Source organism: Ascidiella aspersa, chromosome 8, assembly GCF_963924565.1.
Source record: "Ascidiella aspersa chromosome 8, kaAscAspe10.2, whole genome shotgun sequence".
Classification (NCBI taxonomy): domain Eukaryota; kingdom Metazoa; phylum Chordata; class Ascidiacea; order Phlebobranchia; family Ascidiidae; genus Ascidiella; species Ascidiella aspersa.
In genome coordinates, this window is record NC_139454.1 from 5,332,012 (window position 1) to 5,348,612 (window position 16,601).

The following is a 16,601-nucleotide window of genomic DNA, read 5'->3' on the forward strand; positions in this document are numbered from 1 at the left end:
TACTAAAATTTGGACAAAATCTATATTGCAAAACTCAGAAAGGCTATTAAAAAAATTGGCGGAGGTAACCAATCAAAGCCTTCAATCAACTAGTTTTGATATCAGAAAAAAAAAACTATATCTATACAAACTATAGGAGATAGAGGTTAAACAATTAGTGGATTAACATGCCATAAACGGTTAAATATTCTTAAGGATGTAATTTTAACGTTAAATAGGTAAGTATGAAGTCATTTAGCTGTGACGTAAAGCATTTTGGCCACCGGGAACTGTCGTCTTACTGGAGGATTTAAGTCTAAAAATAGGTTTAGATACAAAGAAAATGAAAGATTACTGAAACGTTTTACTTGAAACAAAGCATATATAGTAGAATATAAATATTGTTTTACGCCTAGTTCTCTTCCCATGATTCCAAACCACCTGTATTTACACCTTTTTGAAAAAGGATTAATTTTTTAGCAAGAGAAAAAAAAAACAGAAAAATTCGCGAAATCCCCATTGTGAAATCTGACGTGTCGTAGCTGAGCAGGTGCTGGATACAAATATAAAACCTGCGGGCGACAGGCCTATGTTAAACACCACCCTTAATTGGCCATTCTGCATTAATATCCATTTTATATAAAATCGACCTTTTATATCATGTTTAGTTTTCTGAAATGTCAAACAACGGTCAGTATAGTGAAACTTTATTCGTAAGTCACTGCCAAGCGTAAAATTGGGCCGGCTATTAAGGTAATTAGGCGTCGGTTTTAAGGTGAATTAATCTATAGACGCTGTATCTTTTCTTATCGTGGTGTAAGTGGTTTCTAATAAAGATAATAAACATCGTCACTTTAAGTTAAAAATCTTTCCTACCGGCTATTTACGGCAAACTTAGCAAACTAAATGCTACATGTTGCACGTTTTGTACTATATTTACAAATTCGGAAAATAATTCTTTCTTGTGAATTACCAGTGTGTTTAAAATCATGAAGCCGGAGAAGAAAAACCAAAACCCATGTTAGATTGAATTGCATTGAGAGTGATCGAACTAGCATGGAAATAGGAATCTGCAAGCGAAGAGCATGGAACAGTTATAATGGCCATATGAAAACTCCCTCCATCGTTATTATTGGACCTTCGGAAATGTGTTACTTTACAACGCATGATACAATGGCATTGGAGGTGTATTTAATGATATGACGTAAAAGATTCACACAAGTCGTTAAATTTGCCACGCATTTATATCAATTTGCACTTTTATTTAACTTTGATTTATTTACTTTTTTGTGCCATTGGTATGCACTGTCGATCTTGGACGATTGTTAAAGCAGACCATCCGGTAGCACAGTGCTTCTTAAACTTTTTTATTTTTGTTTACCCCTAGCATCTATCTCCAGATTTAATTTCACCCTTGTATTGTGGTATGATAAAAATATCTCGTCTATATGTATATAACAGCACAATTTGACTTAGGTTGTTTCAATTTTGGTTAAGATCAACTCGAGCTAAGTTTTACAAATCTACAATTTCTCGAGTCCCGAAATATAAAGCTACAAAACACAAAACACAGTCACAATTTTTTTGTACTTAAACACTTAGTGCAAACCAACTTCACTATTACAATAAGCAAAAAAAAAACAGTTCAGTAGTCGATTTACTGCAGAGCTATCATCCATTTTTGACGGTTCACCCTTATTCACCCGTTTTGATTGGTACACCCCTGCAAATTTCAATTTTTTTTTTCACCCTGGGGTGAGCCATTCACCTGTTTAAGAAACACTACTGTAGCATACTGATAGTAAAATGTTTTGCAATTAAGGTATAGAAGGCAGAAAGTCTAGTTTTCTCTAGGGGGAATGGCTTCGTAACCGAGAGATTAGGCACCTACTAATGTTTATCAAGCGGATGTTTTTTTATAATGTATACTATGTGGACTACTGATCGCCATCAGCAGAGACGATCCACAAAATCGGTTGAACGTATATCTTGCAAAATTAATTTACGATATATTAAGGTAAATGTTTACCAAGTTACAATTACATTTAATTGTATATTCCAATTTATCCAACTTCCCAATATATTCATGTGAAACGAGTGCGTGAAATATGGGAAAATAAGCAAATTTACACAATGGATTATACTTGATACGTGTATAGAACAAATACAAATAAATATATGCTTACATTTATGCGACTTTAAGGTTTTAAAAACACTACAGTACGGAGATAATAGGACGCTTTTTCAAGCTTAAGTTCGACATTACAAAGTTGTTTTATACAGACGATAAATTACACACAGTGACGACAAAAATGACACATTAAAGACATGTGTTTTACAAATAACGTGAGAAATAAATTTAACTATGTGTGCCCACTGCACTCATTTCAGTTTGGTTGGTAGTCTTTTGACTATAAGAGCTCGCACGCTTTTTAATTCGAGTGAACATTTGTTTTAGAAACGTGGAGTATAGCAGCGGGTTTAAAGCACTGTTGATGGGCAACAAAATACCAGCACTGATAATGTAAACATCGTTAGTAAGGGGAACACCAGCTACCGCCAAGAAACCGCAAACGCACAGCGGGATCCAGCAACAAAAATCAGTAATAAGCAAACGAGAGATACGTTTTTGCATATTGCTATTCACTTGACTCTGTCTTGCTTTGCTCATTTTGTTGCTTTGTATATAAATCATAACATACGAAACAAGCATGAAAATAAACATGGTAAAGTTAAGCGTGATAAGAAGCACAGAGTACTGCCAGGAAGGGTCGTTAACAGAAACGAATAGTCTGGGCATGCAAACACTAGTTTCGCCATAGTAACCAAAGATGCCAGTTATTGGAAGGTTGGGAAAGGTGTTGCCTATCAGACGTGTCACGTCAAACCAAGTGGGGTTGGTTAAGTTGCGTTGTATTCTGTGCGCCAGTTGAAACATGGCGTCGGAAGATATTCTGTCCGATCGAAAAAATCTAGACGAAAACCAAACGTAAGCAACAAAATAACCAGACGAATAGTGAAAAAACGGAATAGCGGCTAAAAGCAAACCTAAAACCCAGCAACTAACGCAGCTTAAATAGACCCACTTCATTTTAAGTGACCTGGAGTTAAATGGGTTGCACACAGTGTAGAGGCGAAAGGCGGTCATTGCTGTCATTGTGAACGCGCTGATTTGGGAAGCAGCTACAATTGTAAATCCCAACCCGGCACAAGTAGAACTTGTGCGCCAAGCAGCATCCACCGAACAGTAATCACCAGAAAACTGAAGGCCCTTGACAGCGATTGCAAGCAAATAACAACCGATCATAAAGTCAGCAGCCGACAGACTCATTATGAAAACGTGTGTGCTTTCTTTCAGCACGTTTTTGTCATCACGATGGAGAACAAATTCTTTTAAGGAGGTGCCGAAAACCAGCAAGTTAAACACGCAAGCTATTATTCCCATAATCCAAAAGCAAGCCCTGAAAAAGGGGTTCGCGATCATTTCTTTTTGATTGGAAAAGATCGAGTTTCGCTTACTGACAGCCGGGCATTCGTCACTTCCGTCCGAACATTGCTTGAATCCGTCTTCAACGAATTTTTTGGCCACGGAAATCGGCTTCTTGTTGCGGCAATAAAACCGTGTCGCGTTGCAACGCGATTCGAGTTCATCGGAGCCGTCATCGCAGTCTGCTATGCCGTCACAAAATAGATTAACGTCAATGCTCGTGAGGTCACCGTTGGAGCAAATGTAGCGCTTTGGGCAGAGAAGCGTTTCATTAATGGCGCATACAAAAGGCCCTGCGAGTTTGGGCGATCCGAGACACACCGGTCCGTATTGCGATTTAACGACAACACACGAGTCGTTACACAAGGCTGGAGGACTTTGGCAGCCGGAACATTCGTCCGACAAATCCCAGCATTCGGGCCTTCCATCGCATTTCACCGCTCGCACCAATTTGCGGTGCTGTAGCAAGTTACTGAATGCGGCGTTGTAGCAAGTCACTGTTTCATTCTCTCTGCTTATATCTTGCAAACCGTGGTGGCATCGCTGCCGTGTGAAATTGCTTTCGCAGTTTGTGCTCGCGTTGCACAGCACTCTGTCCATGTCAACGCAGTCCGTTTCGTTGCGGCAGTGCATTTGATTGGAAGGGCAAGTGTCCCTAGCGTTGCCCAAGATATTGTCGCAAACCGTTTGATTTCCGCACAAGCACTCGTCGGAAAGATCGTAGCAGTCGATCACCCCGTCGCAAACCTGGCTTTGCGATATAACGAGTCGCTTGTCCAAGCACAGGAAGCATTTGAACTTGCCATCGACGAAACATAGATCTGACTCGTCGACACACTGCGCTGCGTTGTCGTAAAGATTGATTTGAGGCAAAATGCACACTCCCGTGTTGCTGGGTCCGGCGCACTTGAACCCGAAGCCGCTGATCGAATCCTTGCACTCTGGATCGAAGTGGTTGCTACAGAAGTGCCAAGTGGGAAGCGCTCTGTTCTCGTTACAAAAGTAATAGGAGCGGCAATCTCCAGTTTTAACGCACAGCCAACTTCTAGTTACCACCACCTCGTCTCGCTTATCCCGTTGCGATCGGTGGATCTTGCAGCAGGTAGAGTTTCTGTAGTTCTGAAATGACTGAAGGATGTTTTTGTGTCTAGCGTCGGAACAGAGCATTACTCCCTCGGCGATTTTTTCACACGGTTCGTCCTCTCCGCCACGACAGTGCTTGCTACCGTCGGCCAGCCAATCATCGTAAACACATTGGCCGGTGGGCGGACAAGTGCTTCCGTCCATGCACTCGCACATTTGCTCGTTGTGCTTGCAAGTGCAGTTTTGCATGTGGCTCTTATCCAAGCAAAGGCCGAAACCGCATTTCCACGCGTTAGGAATGCAGTTGCTTCCGTCCAAGCACCGAAACTCGCCTTCCGGGCATGTTGTATGGCAGTTTTCGTCGCTCGAGTCGGCGCAGTCTGGAAGGAGGTCGCAAACAGCTCTCCGCTCGATGCACTTGTTTTCCGATTTGCATTTCCACGCAGTGTCGGCGCAAGTTGTGCAGTTCGACTCGTCGCTCTTGTCGCTGCAGTCATTTTTGCCGTCGCACAACTTACTTTGGCGAATACACCTGCTAGTTGTGCCTGTACACTTCCAAGGTCGATCTTGGGGGCAGCTTGTGCAGGTCGACTCGTCACTACGGTCCTCGCAATTAAAGGTGCCGTCGCAAACCAAACTTGTATCGATACATCGGGTTCCCGTCTTACACTTCCATGATCGTTTATCCGGGCATTTTGTGCAATCCAATTCATCGCTACCGTTTTCGCATTCCTCTACGCCGTCGCAAACCTGTTTTTGGGCGATACATTTAGTTCCAAATTTGCACTTCCAGGGTCGACCTTTGGGGCAAATCGTGCAGTTGGTCTCATCGCTACTGTCACTACAGTTTGCGCTACCGTCGCAAACACGACTTTTATTTATGCACCGACTTCCGCTGACGCACTTCCAGGGCCGATCGATGGGGCAAGTTTCGCAGTTTGACTCGTCACTGCCGTCGTCGCAGTCTGTCCTGTCGTCACAAACCAAACTGTGAGCAATGCAAGTGTGGTTACCTGACTGACACGACCACCATCCACTCGGGCATGTGTTCGCGCATTTCAGTGCGTCTGTGCGACCGACGCATTGAGATACGTCGCCTCGGTATTTTCCTTCGCATATGTCGGCTTGAGGGATACACCGCGTCCCGCACAACAACGCGTCGTTCTTGCACTCGACGCAATACATCTCGTCTTCATAACCGCAATCGCCTTCGCCGTCGCACATCTGGGCTTCAGTGATGCAGTTTGTAGTCATCATTTGGCACCTAAAAAGACAATCGGGCTTGCCATGTAACGTCGTGTTGATGTCGACTACAGGGCCTGAGTAGGCTGCTGTGTAGAGGCTTGTCAAAACAGCTAGCAGCACAGCTTGTACAGATATGATTTCCATTTAAACGTTGTCCGGAATTACCTTTCGCAAATGCGTGTTTAGCTACTTATTAGTTTAGCCTTCCTGCTAATGAAAATAAATATAAAGTGTCAAAGCAGATTCTGCGCAGAAGATTTTCCGCCTTACTGTTTGGTGCCATTCTACTATAAATGTATTATCACTTGTAAACACCTCGTCGAAAATAAGTCATATCGCAACTTTTAGGCAATTGTAAAAAAATCAACGCCAAAATCCAAGTAGGCCTACTTATGTATGCCACAATTGCCACATGCTTTGTAAGAAGCAACTGTAAAATATCTTGGCACTTCTAATTTCATAAAACTAGCAAATTGTTTTAACAAAAAAATTTTATAAAAGAAAAGATAGTCAGTTTTTTTTATACAAAAATATACATATATTTTAGTTGCAGACATGAATCTGTCTCTAAGGTTGTTTTGATAGCATCTCATTATTTACTGCGTAAACATTATGGCCACCCTTTGACAGCACTAAGCTTTAGGCGCATGCGGTATAGGCTTCAGCGTTTTCGTTAGTTAAAGTGTCAATCAGTAGGGATGCATCACGCGCACATATAATAATCAACAACAGGCCCTGAACGTGTTGTTGTGCATTACTCGTATTACTGACATATCCGCTCGCCCCCTAATCACAGTCTTGAGCGGCTGAAAAAAGTAGCATTGCGAAGTGACAGTCTTATAACCAACATTTCTTTCGTTAGGCACAAATTAATTAAAGCATTCATTTTTTCTTACGCTTTTGTCCAACTATTTAAAGTTGTAAAGTATGCAACATTGCTTCTTCATTAAAAGGGGGCTCAGTGTAAGAGCAAGTATATTATATCTAGATTTGTATAAAACTTTCATATATTTTTTTTTACAATTTTAGTTTCTGCCACCAACCTGAAATAAAATATATTGGGCGTTTTAACCAAAACTGCATACTTCTGCAAATTTGTAAAACCTTTCGCGTTTGCCAACATTAAGAACAAAAAATAGTATTGCAATAAAAACATATTTATATTTATATATCGTTTTACTTAGGGCTGCATTCCGCACCTACAGTTGCTGTGTAGGCCTATCTGTACCAGCATCGTTATATTAGAACTGTCTTCTTTTCCACAAGACGTTCGACTGACTTTTGTCACACTAAATAGGCTGAATCTAAGACGAAAACAAAATACATTTGTGATCAGGCATACTGTGCAAGTGTACACTGTAGGGTAGGCTACACCCATATGTAATAGCGCTCCAAAAAACGAAACTGACAGCCTATTTTATGCTAGTCGTTGGTTCAACCGCGAGTTTACAACTGCCAGATATTTATGCACTACGCCCTAAGGCACCGCCAGGGCTAAACAGAAAAGAAATGTCTCACATGCAAATGTTGTAGAAGTGTGCTAACGCCTACATGGAGTAGTCATATACCATTTGACACTGTTGGTCGCTATTAGTTAAGTACAACAATGTTTATATCTAGAACTTTCGCGAGCGGTCAAAATGACAGTTTGTCCAATCAAGAAAAAATTGCAAAACAATTTAGCTTTATTTTCACAATAATTTTCTTTAAACTATTGAGAGACTTGAATATAGGTAGGCAGGTTTTTTTTTAATGTTTGGTTTGGGTGACCGCTAAGTAGTTTTAAGAGACCGCAAGTGTTTCATTTAAATACCAAAAAGTTGCAAGTCCAAAGTTTGGGAAACCGCTGGAGAAATTTTGGGGACAGGTAAGTGTGTAATATACGTTGTATATAGGCTCCAATATAATATCAAGTTTTGGAGTATGTTTCTACGAATTGCATTGTAGGTCACCAACCTACTTTTAAGCTGCAGAAAGAGAACTTGATGTTGCTTTTTTATTTACAACTTAAATAAGCTTAAAAGATCAAACGGCCTTCTTATTGGTCTGCTGGTTACATGGACCACAAGTCAAAAGCATATCCGAGAAAAATAGCAGCGTCAACCATCGAATTTTGATGAATTGTTGATTCAAAATTATGAACAATGTAACGAACTGTTATCAGACAGGCTATTATGGTAAAACTGAGCGACATTATACGACTAATAAGGTGAATTAACCTATAGTCTCTTTTCTCATCGTCGTGTAAGTGGTTTCGCATAACGATATTAAACATGTCCACTTTAATTAAGTTAAAAATATTTTCTACCGGCTAATTACGTCAAACTTAGCAAACTAAATGCTACATGTTGCACGTTTTGTACTATATTTACAAATTCGGAAAATAATCCTTGCTTGTGAATTACCAGTGTGTTTAAAAGCATAAAGCCGGAGAAGAAAAACCCAAACCCATGTTATATTGAATTGCATTGAGAGAGATCGAACTAGCATGGAAATAGGAATCTGCAAGCGAAAAGCATGCAACGGTTTTAATGGCCATATGAAAACTCCCTCCATCGTTATTATTGGACCTTCGGAAATGTGTTACTTTACAACGCATGATACAATGGCATTGGAGGTGTATTTAATGATATGACGTAAAAGATTCACACAAGTCGTTAAATTTGCAACGCATTTATATCAATTTGCACTTTTATTTAACTTTGATTTATTTACTTTTTTGTGCCATTGGTTGCACTTTCGATCTGGGACGATTGTCAAAGCAGAATATCTTGTAGCACAGTGCTTCTTAAACTTTTTTAGTTTTGTTTACACCTAGCATCTATCTCCAGATTTAATTTCACCATTGTATTGTGATATGATAAAAATATCTCGTCTATATGTATATAACATCACAATTTGACTTAGGTTGTTTCAATTTTGGTTAAGATCAACTCAAGCTAAGTTTTACAAATCTACAATTTCTCGAGTCCCGAAATATAAAGCTACAAAACACAAAACACAGTCACAATTTTTTTGTACTTAAACACTCAGTGCAAACCAACTTCACTATTACAATAAGCAAAAAAAAAAACAGTTCAGCAGTCGATTTACTGCAGAGCTATCATCCATTTTTAACGGTTCTCCCTTATTCACACGTTTTGATTGGTTCACCCCTGCAAATTTCAATTCTTTTTTCACCCTGGGGTGAGCCATTCACCTGTTTAAGAAACACTACTGTAGCATACTGATAGTAAAATGTTTTGCAATTAAGGTATAGAAGGCAGAAAGTCTAGTTTTCTCTAGGGGGAATGGCTTCGTAACCGAGAGATTAGGCACCTACTAATGTTGATCAAGCGGATGTTTTGTTATAATGTATACTATGTGGACTACTGATCGCCATCAGCAGAGACGATCCACAAAATCGGTTGAACGTATATCTTGCAAAATTAATTTACGATATATTAAGGTAAATGTTTACTAAGTTACAATTACATTTAATTGTATATTCCAAGTTATCCAACTTCCCAATATATTCATGTGAAACGAGTGCGTGAAATATGGGAAAATAAGCAAATTTACAAAATGGATTATACATGATACGTGTATAGAACAAATACAAATAAATATATGCTTAAATTTATGCTACCTTTAAGGTTTTAAAAACATTACAGTACGGAGATAATAGGACGCTTTTTCAAGCTTAAGTTCGACATTACAAATCTGTTTTATATAGACGATAAATTACACAAAGTGACAACAAAAATGACACATTAAAGACGTGTTTTACAAATAACGTGAGAAATAAATTTAACTATGTGTGCCCACTGCACTCATTTCAGTTTGTTTGGTAGTCTTTTGACTATAAGAGCTCGCACGCTTTTTAATTCGAGTGAACATTTGTTTTAGAAACGTGGAGTATAGCAGCGGGTTCAAAGCACTGTTGATGGGCAACAAAATACCAGCACTTATAATGTAAACATCGTTAGTAAGGGGAACACCAGCTACCGCCAGAAAACCGCAAACGCACAACGGGATCCAGCAACAAAAATCAGTAATAAGCAAACGAGAGATACGTTTTTGCATGTTGCTATTTACTTGACTCTGTCTTGCTTTGCTCATTTTGTTGCTTTGTATATAAATCATAACATACGAAACAAGCATGAAAATAAACATGGTAAAGTTAAGCGTGATAAGAAGCACAGAGTACTGCCAGGAAGGGTCGTTAACAGAAACGAATAGTCTGGGCATACAAACACTAGTTTCGCCATAGTAACCAAAGATGCCAGTTATTGGAAGGTTGGGAAAGGTCTTGCCTATAAGACGTGTTACGTCAAACCAAGTGGGGCTGGTTAAGTTGCGTTGTATTCTGTGCGCCAGTTGGAACATGGCGTCGGAAGATATTCTGTCCGATCGAAAAAATCTAGACGAAAACCAAACGTAAGCAACGAAATAACCAGACGAATAGTGAAACAACGGAATAGCGGCTAAAAGCAAACCTAAAACCCAACAAATAACGCAGCTCAAATAGACCCACTTCATTTTAAGTGATCTGGAGTTAAATGGGTTGCACACAGTGTAGAGGCGAAAGGTGGTCATTGCTGTCATTGTGAACGCGCTGATTTGGGAAGCAGCTACCAGTGTAAATCCCAACCCGGCACAAGTAGAACTTGTGCGCCAAGCAGCATCCACCGAACAGTAATCACCCGAAAACTGAAGGCCCTTGACAGCGATTGCAAGCAAATAACAACCGATCATAAAGTCAGCAGCCGACAGACTCATTATAAAAACGTGTGTGCTTTCTTTCAGCACGTTGTTGTCATCACGATGGAGAACAAATTCTTTAAAGGTGGTGCCAAAAACTAGCAAGTTAAACACGCAAGCTAAACTTCCCATAATCCAAAAGCAAGCCCTGAAAAAGGGGTTCGCGATCATTTCCTTTTGATTGGAAAAGATCGAGTTTCGCTTACTGACAGCCGGGCATTCGTCACTTCCGTCCGAACATTGCTTGAATCCGTCTTCAACAAACTTCTTGGCCACGGAAATCGGCTTCTTGTTGCGGCAATAAAACCGTGTCGCGTTGCAACGCGATTCGAGTTCGTCGGAGCCGTCATCGCAGTCTGCTATGCCGTCACAAAAGAGATTGACGTCAATGCTCGTGAGGTCACCGTTGGAGCATATGTAGCGCTTTGGGCAGAGAAGCGTTTCATTAATGGCGCATATAAAAGGCCCTGCGAGTTCGGGCGATCCGAGACACACAGGTCCGAATTGCGATTCAACGACAACACACGAGTCGTTACACAAGGCTGGAGGACTTTGGCAGCCGGAACATTCGTCCGACAAATCCCAGCATTCGGGCCTTCCATCGCATTTCACCGCTCGCACCAATTTGCGGTGTTGTAGCCATTCGCTGAATGCGGTGTTGTAGCAAGTCACTGTTTCATTCCCCCCGCTTACAGCTTGCAAACCGTGGTGGCATCGCCGCCGTGTGGAATTGCTTTCGCAGTTTGTGCTCGCGTTGCACAGCACTCTGTCCATGTCAACGCAGTCCGTTTCGTTGCGGCAGTGCATTTGATTGGAAGGGCAAGTGTCCCTAGCGTTGCCCAGGATATCGTCGCAAACAGTTTGATTTCCACACAAGCACTCGTCGGAAAGATCGTAGCAGTCGATCACCCCGTCGCAAACCTGGCTTTGCGATATAACGAGTCGCTTGTCCAAGCACAGGAAGCATTTGAACTTGCCATCGACGAAACATAGATCTGACTCGTCGACGCACTGCGCCGTGTTGTCGTAGAGATTGCTTTGAGGCAAAATGCACACTCCCGTGTTGCTGGGTCCGGCGCACTTGAACCCGAAGCCGCTGGTCGAATCCTTGCACCTGGGTTTAAAGCGGTTGTTGCAGAACTGCCAAGTGGGAAGCGCCCTGTTATTGTTGCAAAAGTAATAGGAGCGGCAATCTCCAGTTTTAACGCACAGCCAACTTCTAGTTACCACCACCTCATCTCGGTTATCCCGTTGCGATCGGTGGATCTCGCAGCAGGTAGAGTTTCTGTAGTTCTGAAATGATTGAAGGATGTTTTTGTGTCTAGCGTCGGAACAAAGCATTACTTCCTCGTCGATAAATTCACACGGTTCGTCCTCTCCGCCACGACAGTCTTTGTCACCGTTTGCCATTTGGTCATCGTAAACACATTGGCCGGTGGGCGGACAAGTGCTTCCGTCCATGCACTCGCACATTTGCTCGTTGTTCTTGCAGGTGCAGTTTTGCCGGTCGCTCTTATCCCAGCAAATATTGTTGCTGCATCTCGACTTGTTCGGAAAACAGAAGATGCCGTCCAAGCACAGCCACTCGCCTTCGGGACAAGTTTTGTTACAGTTTCGCACGTCGCTCCCATCGGGGCAGTCTTGTTGGCGGTCGCAAACTGCACTCAGCTCGATGCACTTGTTTTCCGATTTGCATTTCCACGCTGTTTTGGCGCAAGTTGTGCAGTTCGACTCGTCGCTCTTGTCGCTGCAGTCATGTTTGCCGTCGCACAACTTACTTTCGCGAATACACTTGCTAGTTGTGTCTGTACACTTCCAAGGTCGATCTTGGGGGCAGCTTGTGCAGTTCGACTCGTCACTACGGTCCTCGCAATTAAAGTTGCCGTCGCAAACCAAACTTGTATCGATACATCGGGTTCCCGTCTTACACTTCCATGATCGTTTATCCGGGCAGTTTGTGCAATTCAACTCATCGCTACTGTCTCCACATTCCTCCACGCCGTCGCAAACCTGTTTTTGGGCGATACATTTAGTTCCAAATTTGCACTTCCAGGGCCGACCTTTGGGGCAAATCGTGCAGTTGGTCTCATCGCTACTGTCACCACAGTTCGCGCTACCGTCGCAAACACGACTTTGCTTTATGCACCGACTTCCGCTGACGCACTTCCAGCGCCGATCGTTAGGGCAAGTTTCGCAGTTTGACTCGTCGCTGCCGTCGTCGCAGTCTGTCCTGTCGTCACAAACCAAACTGTGAGCAATGCAAGTGTTGTTACCTGACTGACACGACCACCATCCACTCGGACACTTCTTCGCGCATTTCAGTGTGCGACCGACGCATTGAGATACTTCGCCTCGGTATTCCCCTTTGCACATTCTGGCTTGAGAGATACACGCCGTCCCGCACAACAACGCGTCGTTCTTGCACTCGACGCAATACTCCTCGTCATAATAAACACAATCGTGTTCGCCGTCGCATATCTGGGCTTCAGTGATGCAGTTTTTAGTCAACCATTTGCACCTAAAAGTACAATCGGGCTTGCCATGTAACGTCGTGTTGATGTCGACTGCAGGGCCTGAGTAGGCTGCTGTGTAGAGGCTTGTCAAAACAGCTAGCAGGACAGCTTGTGCAATTATCAATCCCATTTAAACGTTATCCGGAATTACCTTTCGCAAATACCTGTTTAGCTACTTATTAGTTTAGCCTTCCTGCTAATGAAAATAAATATAAAGTGTCAAAGCAGATTCTGCGCAGAAGATTTTCCGCCTTACTGTTTGGTGCCATTCTACTATAAATGTATTATCACTTGTAAACACCTCGTCGAAAATAAGTCATACCGCAACTTAGGCAATTGTAACGAAAGGAAGGCCAAAATCTAAGTACTTATATTTGCCACATGCTTTGTAAGAAGCAACTGTAAAATATCTCGACACTTCTTATTTAACTCAATCATAAAACTAGCAAATTGTTTTAACAAAAAAATTTGATAGTCAGTTTTTTTCAGATAGTCAGTTTTTTTCATACAAAAATATACATACATTTTAGTTGCAGACATGGATCTGTCTCTAAGGTTGTTTTGATAGTATCTCATTATTTGCTGCATAAACATTATGGCCACCCTTTGACAGCACTAAGCTATAGGCGCATGCGGTATAGGCTACAGCGTTTTCGTTAGTTAAAATGTCAATCAGTACGGATGCATCACGCGCACATATAATAATCAACAACAGGCCATGAACGTGTTGTTGTGCATTACTCGTATTACTGACATATCCGCTCGCCCCTTAATCACAGTCTTGAGCGGCTGAAAAAAGTAGCCTGGCGAAGTGACAGTCTTATAACCAACATTTCTTTCGTTAGGCACATATTAATTAAAGCATTCATTTTTTCTTACGCTTTTGTCCGACTATTAAAAGTTGTAAAGTATGCAACATTGCTTCTTCATTGAAAGGGGGCTCAGTGTAAGAGCAAGTATATTATATCTAGATTTGTGTAAAACTTTCATACATTGTTTATGTATGCGTTTTGTAAAATTATTGACAATTTTAGTTTCTGCCACCAACGTTAAATAAAATATATTGAGCGTTTTAACCAGCAAAACTGCATATTTCTGCAAATTTGTAAAACATTTCGCGTTTGCCAACATTAAGAACAAAAAATAATATTGCAATAAAAACATATTTATATTTATAAATCGTTTTACTTAGGGCTGCATTCCGCACCTACAGTTGCTGTGTAGGCCTATCTGTACCAGCATCGTTATATTTGAACTGTCTTCTTTTCCACAAGACGTTTGACTGACCTTTGTCAAGCTAATTAGGCTAAATCTAAGACGAAAACAAAATACATTTGTGATCAGGCATACTGTGCAAGTGTACACTGTAGGGTAAGCTACACCCATATGTAATAGCGCTCAAAAAAACAAAACTGACAGCCTATTTTATGCTAGTCGTTGGTTCAACAGCAAGTTTACAACTGCCAGTTATTTATGCACTACGCCCTAAGGCACCGCCAGGGCTAAACAGAAAAGAAATGTCTCACATGCAAATGTTGTAGAAGTGTGCTAACGCCCACATGGAGTAGTCATATACCATTTGACACTGTTGGTCGCTATTAGTTAAGTACAACACTGTTTATATCTAGAACTTTCGCGAGCGGTCAAAATGACAGTTTGTCCAATCAAGAAAAAATTGCAAAACAATTTAGCTTTATTTTCACAATAATTTTCTTTAAACTATTGAGAGACTTGAATATAGGTAGGTGTGTAATATACGTTGTATATAGGCCAAATATAATATCAAGTTTTGGAGTATGATTCTACGAACTGCATTGTAGATCACCAACCTGCCTTTTAGCTACAGAAAGGGAATTTGATGTTCCATATTTATTTACAACTTAAATACGCTCAAAAGACCAAACTGCCTTTTCATTGTGCCGCTTGTTACATGGACCACAAGTCAAAAGGATATACAAGAACAAAAAATAGCAGCGTCAACCATCGAATTTTGATGAATCGTTGACTCAAAATTATGAACTATGGAACGAACTGTTACCAGACACTACAGCAATTGTTACATGGTTGTTTTAAGCTAAAGCACTATCAAAGGCTGTCTTTTAAAAAGGCAATTTTAATAGTTTCAATATTCTAATAATGACCTACGCGGAGATGTAAGCGATTAAAATTCAAAACCGGTCAAAATGACCGCACCGGTAATTCTAGTGCTATTTGCCAATTCAAAAATTATTGTGAAGGCACTATATTCAGAAAATATTTTTTCCAATGTTATTCAATAAATCCGACATTGATCGTTTAAAGCTAAAATATAATTAAAAGTGTTCCATAAATCAATCGCTTTTAATTTTTAAATATTGTTATCTTTGCCGTAACAATTTTTTTTATTATTCCTGTTGGTTGGCAAACATTTATAACTAAGAAACAGATGAAACCAATTTTCATCAAACAGGTTTACAGTTTTAGTCAGAAAATCCAGTAGGGCAGGGCTAAGATTTATCTGGAAACGATTATTGCGTCAGTGCACTATATAACATTGCGCCAGGGCACTATATAATTAGTACTTGCGTCAGGGCACTAGATAACATTGGGTCAGGGCACTATATAATTCATAGTCAGTATCAACACTTTTTTTGCGATTTTTGACAAGCTGCCAATGAGTTTTAATGTGACATGTTTTTCCATGCACGGGAGATGGCGTTAAAGATTAGGCGTCATCCATAGACTATCTGTTTACAGCGTTAGCAGGTCAGCAAACTTATATTGATAACAACAGATGCCATTTGAAAAAACAACAAAATCCTTTATCACCGAATTGTGATCAAAACTTCATAAAACTTTTTAGACTGGGGTTACCCGCAAGTCTGTTAAATTTATTATAATTTTGAACACGCAGAGTACCAACCGAGCATAGCAAAAATGCTTTCCTTGATCATAATATGGAATTACCACGCCTTGTTGATCCTATGGGTTTCTGGCGTTGTGGATCTGGTAACCGCATTACAGCACACAAAAATCCGTAGCTTACTTCTCTCTGGGTTTATATTCTGTGGAGCGGCGAACAAGCTATTGTGTTTTTAAGCTTTTGGGGAACGGTATTCTTGATAACGTTATAACAAATAATGCCACTTTTTACCTGTTTACCTATTATTTTTATCTGACAAACGAAATCCCGGCCCTGTGGTTTATTGACAACTCTGAAATTGTTTAGTGTCGCTAATTTACTAAATTTAGTTTATATTGTCGTAAATTCGCAATTGAGAAATCACGTCAAAATTTGGAGTAATTTTGGCTTCATAAGAAAGCCTTAGTTCCTGAATCTCCCCGGTTGGCGCATTCAGTTTACAACACGCGTTTTTGTGATTTCAAGATGTAGATTGCATTTTTTTTTTGGTTAAAGTCTGCTTTTTTGTATTGTTAAACCCCATCAACTATTACAACTGTTACATTATTATAAGCAGCTTATGATAAGCCAAGCGGTTAACAACTTGTTATTTCTAGCGGCAGAAAACGATAATTTTGTTATAAGTTGATACGAGGTTTAAGTGGTTGGA

The 16,601-nt window shown here is 40.6% G+C and overlaps 2 protein-coding genes across 2 annotated transcripts; both read right to left on the reverse strand.

Moving 5' to 3' along the window:
* Nucleotides 1–2,089: 2,089 nt before the first annotated feature.
* On the reverse strand, nt 2,090–5,938 carry LOC146135316 (uncharacterized). Its single transcript, XM_083395751.1, has one exon. It carries the CDS (start codon nt 5,936–5,938, stop codon nt 2,339–2,341), a length of 3,600 nt encoding a protein of 1,199 aa, XP_083251877.1. The 3' UTR covers nt 2,090–2,338.
* Nucleotides 5,939–8,894: 2,956 nt separating this feature from the next.
* LOC146135317 (uncharacterized) lies at nt 8,895–13,180 on the reverse strand. The gene has a single exon (XM_083395752.1). The coding sequence runs from the start codon at nt 13,178–13,180 to the stop codon at nt 9,584–9,586; it is 3,597 nt and encodes a 1,198-aa protein (XP_083251878.1). The 3' UTR covers nt 8,895–9,583.
* Between the last annotated feature and the right edge of the window lie 3,421 nt (nt 13,181–16,601).

Excerpts from the sequence above, each read along its gene's own strand:
- LOC146135317 (XM_083395752.1), bottom strand. The coding sequence starts at position 13,180 with ATGGGATTGATAATTGCACAAGCTGTCCTGCTAGCTGTTTTGACAAGC.
- LOC146135316 (XM_083395751.1), bottom strand. The coding sequence starts at position 5,938 with ATGGAAATCATATCTGTACAAGCTGTGCTGCTAGCTGTTTTGACAAGC.